Source organism: Camellia sinensis, chromosome 8 (assembly GCF_055761805.1).
Source record: "Camellia sinensis isolate YWXY chromosome 8, ASM5576180v1, whole genome shotgun sequence".
NCBI lineage: Eukaryota > Viridiplantae > Streptophyta > Magnoliopsida > Ericales > Theaceae > Camellia > Camellia sinensis.
Genome location: NC_138968.1, coordinates 162,555,860 through 162,564,086, shown reverse-complemented (window position 1 = coordinate 162,564,086; position 8,227 = coordinate 162,555,860). Strand labels below are relative to the sequence as shown.

The 8,227-nt window shown below is 33.1% G+C and overlaps 1 protein-coding gene across 2 annotated transcripts; it reads left to right on the top strand.

Annotated features, from left to right (window-relative positions):
• The first annotated feature begins 2,542 nt into the window (after nucleotides 1-2,542).
• On the top strand, nucleotides 2,543-7,174 carry LOC114313613 (glucose-6-phosphate 1-dehydrogenase, chloroplastic). Of its 2 annotated transcripts, none has more exons than XM_028260010.2 (10): nucleotides 2,543-2,997; nucleotides 3,936-4,126; nucleotides 4,303-4,397; nucleotides 4,489-4,603; nucleotides 4,789-4,994; nucleotides 5,077-5,226; nucleotides 5,326-5,446; nucleotides 6,108-6,337; nucleotides 6,426-6,626; nucleotides 6,734-7,174. In XM_028260010.2, the coding sequence occupies exons 1-10, from the start codon at nucleotides 2,778-2,780 to the stop codon at nucleotides 6,984-6,986; spliced, it is 1,782 nt and encodes a 593-aa protein (XP_028115811.2). In that variant the 5' UTR covers nucleotides 2,543-2,777; the 3' UTR covers nucleotides 6,987-7,174. The 2 variants fall into 2 exon arrangements, with proteins under 2 accessions (XP_028115811.2, XP_082740864.1); XM_082884738.1 differs by having other exon boundaries at nucleotides 2,544-2,997; nucleotides 3,942-4,126.
• The last annotated feature ends 1,053 nt before the right edge of the window (nucleotides 7,175-8,227 follow it).

The following is an 8,227-nucleotide window of genomic DNA, read 5'->3' as shown; positions in this document are numbered from 1 at the left end:
TTCAACAATTTTGAACCACGTATGAAATGTGTACGAGTGAAGGGTTGTTGAACCAAATCCCAAATGTTCACACTCCACATGTAGAATAGTCAATTAATGTTAAATGAGACAAACTCAAATATGGTAGAGATTCTGTGTTCTAGATTCACTTATGCTGTGTTTGGTTGGGAGATTTGGAGAGGGATTTGGAAAGGGAAAGGGAAAATGTGTGTGAAACTAGGTGAAATGTAGCCATATTTTATTCCTATTTCACCTAACTTTTCTCTTTCCTTTTCCAAATCCCTCTTCAAATCCTCCTACCAAACACAGCGTTAGGTGTCTTACATCAAAATTGTACGTTTTTGACGAAGGTCTTGTTTGGGAAGTTTACTATTTAGTTGGTTATTTAGTTTTTTTAAACTATTTTAACCTGGCTAAAATAATTGTGTTTAGGAAGTTAGTTGTCTTTTTTTTTATAGTTGTGAGAGAAAAAAGTAAAATGATTATGGATTAAATGTGATATTTGTTTTATTAGCTATTTTAACCTATTTTATTTTTTAGTGGGCTATTTTAATTGACTTTTTGACTGTTTGAACCTGGCTAAAATAATTGTGTTTAACTAGTTTTTTTTTTTAAATTGATTTAATGATTATGACAGAAAAAATAAAATAATTATAGATTAGATATGACATTTTACCTTATTAACTATTTTAACCTATTTTATTTTTTAGTAGATTATTTTAACCTAACTCCCATCTCCCCCCCCCATGCATAAATAAATTGATTTGCGTCAAGTGATATCACATTATCTAAGAAATTAATATCACATTATCCAAGAAATTAAATATATATAATTTATCTTAAGAATTACCTTTAAACTATAAATATTAATTCACTTTATCTCAAAACGTTAAAGAAGTTAATATTTTTAACAGATTATCACACTTGTTATAAAATGGAACACTAGAAGGAGCATTAATGATGTGGCAGTGAGCTCCATCCACTTTTTATGCCTTGTTTCTTTTTTTTTTTCTTTTTTTTTTATCATTCCTAATGTATTAGTGCTATTAATAGTGTATTTTTAGTGGTCTAAATCATTGTTGTCGTAAAAAATATATATTGGGTCACGGCTGTGAGGTTTTTCAGGAAATCAACCAAAAGTCCAACTCGTGAAATCTTTAAAAATACAAAGCCCAACTAAAAGCCCGGTTCTATTGTCCAACTCATGAAAGCCTCTCTTCTGCATAAGGGTGGTTTCTATTTCTACATCATTGTTTCTCTGAGTTCATAACTGATTTAATAAGCCCCAAAACAAATTCTATAATTCACATTTTTTGTTTTTTTAATTTAAAAAAAAAAATTATTTTTTGGTTACTGGGTCAAAGTTGCCTTTTTTTATTTATTTTTTATTTTTATAGCTTATTTTCTTTTTTAGTGGAATTTTTTCAATATACATATATTAATTTTAAGAAAAATGTCCCAAGTTTGAGCTTAATAACAAAAATAAATCTTGATTTTTTAATTTTGTTAATTTAAACCCTAATATTTTAATTTGTTTTCAATTTAAATCATTAATCTATTTTCGTTAAGTAAAACTATCAAAAAAATAGGGATGAGCACGGTCCGAATTGGCCCGAACTGGTGTAAAGCCAGGACCAATCCGGTATTTACGGTTTCTGAAAAATTAGAACCAATCCAATCTGTTTAAATCGTGAAACCAATCCAAACGAATCCGTTTAAACACAAATTGGATCGGTTTAAGACCACGGATTCACATAATTAAATAACAAAAAAAATATAGAACATTTTAATTTCAAAAAAACATAAACATAGTATCGAACAAAAGCAATAAACAAAAGCAACAAACAAAAGTAATAAAACTGGATACACATTACACAAAGCAGAGTTCTCTTCTGTATTAAAACTAAGCATAATATCAAATAAAAGCAATAAAAAATGATATTATGTGGGAGGGTCAATAGTATAAATATAGACTATTTATATACGGCTCGAATCGGTTCCAATCTGGAACTGATCTGTGGCCTACGAATTTTTAAATTTTCAATCTGAAACCGAACTACGGATTAAAAAAACCAATCCAAACCTAACGGATTGGACTGAACCGGATCGGATTACGGATTATACGGATTTCTTACTCAGCCCTACAAAAAAGTGTATTTTAACTATTAAGTTTAATAACTAAAATATATTTTTTTTCAACAATTTTATTTTACTAAAATAAACAGTTGACTTAAATTAAAAAAAATCAAAATAGTAAGATTTAAATTGTTAAAATTAAAATTAAAATTTAAGATTTATTCTATTACAAAGTTCAAACGTGTTGAGAATTTATTTTATTTTTTTAATTTTCCTTCAATTTAAGATGTAGCTAAAAGAGCTCCAAATGAAGCTGGAAACCCAAGCCCAATTCCATCCGCTGGGTAGTTTGGGCTTTTGTCTCCTTTTTAAGAGCTGGAAGCCCAAATATGCAGCCTATGAACACACGCAAAATAAAAAATAAAAAATATTAATAAATTCAGAGAAATTAAAATATAGAAATAGAAAAAACGAAAAACAAACCTGGACCTCACGTAGAAGATTAGCTTTCATGGGCATTTGAAGAGTAGTTTCCACTCTTAACATACAGATAACTATTATTGGAATTTAACTACAATCTTTATAAATCTCTCTCTACCGACCAAACCTCTCAAACTTCTTCTTGATCTTTCTCTTTCTCTCTCTTAATTTCTGATCCATTTCTCTCTCTCTCTCTCTCTCTCTGATCATCACTCAATTTCATGGCTACACAATTCAGCCCATGTTCTTCCTCTTCATCAACTTTCTCAACGTCTTCATTCAAGCACAAGACACATCTCTGCACAAAATTCATCATTGTCCCAGCAAGAACCTATTCCTCCAAATGGGTATCCCAGATTCGTTCAAGAATCCACTCAAGAAAGCATTTTGAGTTCAATTCCTCAAATGGGTATCCTCTAAATGCTGTTTCTTTGCATGACGGTTAGTTTTCAATTCCTCAATCCTCCCATTTTGTGTTCTTGTTAACTGCATATGTCTATATACGTATTCTTGATTAACAGTTGTTCAATCTTTTTCAAAAGAGTTCATTTTCTGGTTTTTGGTTCTCAGTTACTCTGATTTGTTTGTATGTTTGCTTAATTGTATTCATGTTTGTTCTTGCACAAATTTTAAATTGTCTGTTAGGTGTTTATGCTCTGTCCCCAGTGAGAATTCTTGTTTGGATAGGTGGATATTCTGAAGACTAAAGAAGAGGAAGGGCTTCTTTCTTGACCCCCGTGATGGGAAGATTGAAATAAACAAAAACAAAATATAAACTAGTAGTGCTATTCAGTGCTAACTAATTCACAAGTACAGTACCCTATTTACTGGATTACAAATATGAAGCCTCCTGGAACAATTAGCAGACATTACAATTCTCCAAAATACCTTAAGGTAGTGTTTGGTTCATTGGAATGAAGGTGGAATAGAATGATCATTATTCCATTTCAATGTCCACTCTCACATTTGGTTTGCTATAAAAAAAGATGAAAAATGCATTACAAATAGAATCATCAATGCACGCCACTATCAGTGAATGATCATAGGGAGACTAATGAATGAGCATTCCGTTTCATTTCACTTTCATTCCAATAAACCAAACATAACACAAATGGCTTTAAAATATCTATTTTTTTGGAGTCAGGAATGATCCCATGAAAGCATTTGGTTCCCCTCCTGTGTGTAATAGTACCAATACTGATTAGAGAGTTTTCAAATTTACTTTATATGGTACTTATGGTGCTTGTCTAGTGTTACGATCGCTTTCTCTTGATTTGCATCCTCGCATGTAATCCATGATCTGTTACGTATTGTTTTTGTGATGTTTCCTTTCTTTCTCTTAATTTCTTATTGTTGTTTCTGATGGGATTTTGGACTAGGTTTAGCTGAAAATTCTGTGTCTAAAGAAAATAGTGAGCCGTTAGTGATGGAGAGATCTAGTCGCTTCTCAGAATCAGGAAAAACAGAATCGACTCTCAGCATAACTGTTGTTGGAGCTTCAGGGGACCTTGCCAGGAAGAAGATTTTCCCTGCACTTTTTGCTCTTTTTTACGAAAATTGCTTACCTGAGGTTGTACTCTTCAAAAAAAATTTTTTTTTTGTGGGGGGGGTATATTTTCACTTTATAATTGCATGAATTGATGATACATCACATTAGTAAAATTTATTTGCTATCATTATGGCTTAGTCACCATTGATCAATTTTTTTTCTTTTGTTTCTTTTAATATATGTACATATATATGCAGAGTTTCTCAGTTTTCGGCTATGCTCGAACTAAAATGACTGATGAGGAGCTGAGGAACATGATTAGCCAAACCTTAACTTGCAGAATTGATAAGAGGTACGCAATAATGCTGAATCATTCCTCTTGTGCAATATTTGACTCAAATTGTGTTTTACACACATTCACTAATATGGATGGGGACTTACAGAGAAAATTGTGGCGACAAAATGGATCAGTTTCTAAAAAGATGCTTTTACCATTATGGTCAATATAACTCCGAGGAGCATTTCTCAGAATTGGACTGCAAACTAAAACTTAAAGAGGTAACATCCATGCTTTACTTGTGCGCATAAAGAATTGATGTTTGTTACTTGAATTTGAAGCAATAGATAATATATTCTGTTGTGAACTATAAGCATCTTAAACCATTTATGTCCTGATATGGTCATGAAATTTGCAATCCATCAAATTTTAAATTCCCGTGGTGCCTATGTACTACTCTTTCCAGGAAGGCAGACTTTCAAATAGGTTGTTTTACTTGTCAATACCTCCAAACATATTTGTGGATGTGGTGAGATGTGCTAGCTGTAGAGCTTCTTCGAAGAGTGGGTGGACAAGGATCATTGTTGAAAAGCCATTTGGTCGTGACTCAGAGTCATCTGGAGAGCTCACCAGGTCTCTAAAGCAGTATCTAACAGAGGATCAAATATTCAGGTAAAATTTTTCCGTGTTGCTGTTTTATGAGACAAAGTTATAGAGCTATATGAGAAAACTTGATTTTGTTAATTTTACCCAGGATTGACCACTACTTGGGCAAAGAGCTTGTCGAGAACCTATCAGTTCTTCGTTTCTCAAATCTTGTTTTTGAGCCGCTGTGGTCAAGGAATTACATCCGTAACGTGCAGCTGATATTTTCTGAAGATTTTGGTACAGAAGGACGAGGGGGGTGAGTTTCTATAAACTTGCTGATATTCAAATTTCCAAACTTACAATTCCTCTTAGGAAAAAAAAAAAAAATTACCTTACTTTTTTTTCTTGTCGAAAGCTACTTTGACAACTATGGAATCATTCGAGATATAATGCAAAATCATCTCCTGCAAATACTAGCACTTTTTGCAATGGAGACACCTGTCAGCTTGGATGCAGAGGACATTAGGAATGAAAAGGTAGACATTCTCTATATACATATATGAGATTGCAATCTGTGTGTTGGTTATTATTATTTTTTTTCCCAGTTATGGCAGGTTTCAATTGCTTTTTATAGTTGTCCAAAAACTCATCTGAAAATATGGTAAATAATGACAAATCAATTTCTCCACCCATGCCTCCCCAACCCCTATCTTAGATGCACTTGGATACAAGTATTAGGTCAGATCTGCATGTCCAAGTGTTAGATCTTCATAAATTTAAACCTTATGATCTTGGGATATGTGTCCAAAAGTTGGATATGGATATGGATATGGTGGCGCATCATGAACAAATATCTTGCATATTGTATAATACATTTAGACAATTTGTTGTAAAATTATGTAGAAATATACTTGAAATTGAACAAGATATATAGAAAATATGAAATTTCAGCTCTCATTCATATGAAAGGCTAGAAACGTTTCTTTTCTAACAAATGTGAGTTTTTTCTTCTTCAAACATCGTAAAATCTTGGAGGATCCAAGTATGTCTAAATTGGTTACACGTGTCGGATACATGCCCTTATCGTATCTGGCGGACACAAGTGCTTTGGGAGAAATAAAAGAGTCCTATAAAGATAACTAGCTTTATCAAAACCCTATAAATTAATTTATTATGATGAGCATGAATTTGATTCAGGTCAAGGTTTTGAGGTCAATGAGACCATTGCAACTTGAAGACGTGATAGTAGGCCAATATAAGGGCCACAGCAAGGGCAATAACACCTATCCAGCATATACGGATGATCCAACAGTGTCGAAGGACAGTCTCACTCCAACATTTGCAGCAGCAGCACTCTTTATCAATAATGCCCGATGGGATGGGGTTCCTTTCCTGATGAAAGCAGGCAAAGCTCTCCACACTAAGCGGTTGGTTGATCTTAACCATCTTATGACCTTGTATACTCTTATGTAATAATGAAAAGGCTTAAAATTCTTGTTGCAATGCAAAATCCAGAGCAGAGATCAGAGTTCAGTTCAGACATGTCCCAGGCAATTTGTACAAGCGAAACTTTGGAACAGATTTGGATAAGGCTACAAACGAGCTAGTGCTTCGCGTACAACCAGATGAATCCATATATCTGAAGATCAACAACAAGGTCCCTGGTCTTGGAATGAGACTTGACCGTAGTGACCTCAATTTGCTTTACAGCGCAAGGTAAGAAACTATGGTTGATCCGTATATAGAGTCACATACATATTCTAGGCTAAGTTTTTACTATCTTTGCTAAGATTTTGATCTGAGACTTTGGTTTGGATATGAAGGTATCCGAGAGAAATACCAGATGCATATGAGAGGCTGCTCTTAGATGCAATAGAAGGAGAGCGAAGATTGTTCATAAGAAGTGATGAGCTTGATGCTGCTTGGTCTCTATTCACACCGCTGTTGAAAGAATTAGAAGAGAAGAAGATTGCACCGGAGCTCTATCCTTATGGTAGCAGAGGACCAGTTGGAGCACATTATCTTGCTGCAAGGCACAATGTGCGATGGGGAGATCTTAGTGGTGATGACTCATGAAATGCTCACGACAAGTTTTTCTTCAAAATCTTGAGTAGTTGAAGTTTGATTCTTTCAATGTATGAAATATAATGCCATTGGACAATGTTAATGTTCCCTCAGATGGGTAGTAATTGAGTTTTGATGTATAGTGTGTCTGTTGAAAAAATTACGGAGTTCAATTTTGAAAGCTTTGCTCAATTTTGGAAGTTGGTCTTCTTTGCTGATCTTAGTGTCTGCTGAAGTTTGTCTTGAGGGGTCAGATTAGGATAAAGATATTTCACCAAGAAAAGCTAGCTCAAGATAACATTGGACTTGAATCACAAATTTAAATGATTTTTTTTTTTTTTAATTATTCAAAATTGTTATATTTTTTATTTAAAATTTATTTTTCTCCTTTTTGAGATGCAAAATAACTAATAATTGAATCTTATATTCAATTTTTGTTAACTTTATTCTTTTCTTAAGAAAAAGATTGAGATCTACAATTTAATTTCAAGAATGACATAGCAAGTTATATGCTTCCGATTTATCACAAACTCAACCTGACTCCCTTGCCCATTCACTTAATCTTTCTTATGACGTAGTTGGTTTTAGATAAAATTTTCTTAATTTTAATTTTGAAATTGTTATAAACATTTTTTTCTACAAGTTTATATTAGATAGACATAAACTATCAAAATGATAGATCTCAACAATATGATAACTAATAATATTTTCTTTGATAAAATCTATACATATAATTTTCATTTTTATTTTAAAATGGGTGTCGCCATGGCCGCGCAGTACCCACCCAATTTTGCCATGGCTACCTTCCCATGCCATTCCCACTGTCGCCACTATTTTTGTCGTCAACCCTCAAATAATAAACCCCTCCCCACTCTCCCAAACCACCAGCACCCTCCATCGCCATCGGAACCCTCACTTATTGCCCATTCCTTTTTTTGAGGGAAAGGGAAGGCCGATGGTCTGGTGTTCTCCAGAGAAATAAAACAAAGAAGAGAGAAGAGGAGAAAGATATAGGAAAAAGATAAAGATGTATAGTTTTCATTCCCTTACAATTGTTTTTGTACTTCTCATATTATAACAATTTGTTTTGAATCTTTTCAATTTGGGACTGTCATCCAATTAAAGTTGCAAATAATCCTTCATATACTCATTAATGAGCAATTCCCTCAATCTTAAAATTATTTCTACATGTTTTCTAAGTGATTTATATTTTGCCTATTTTTAAACGATCTTCATATATTTCACTACATTTT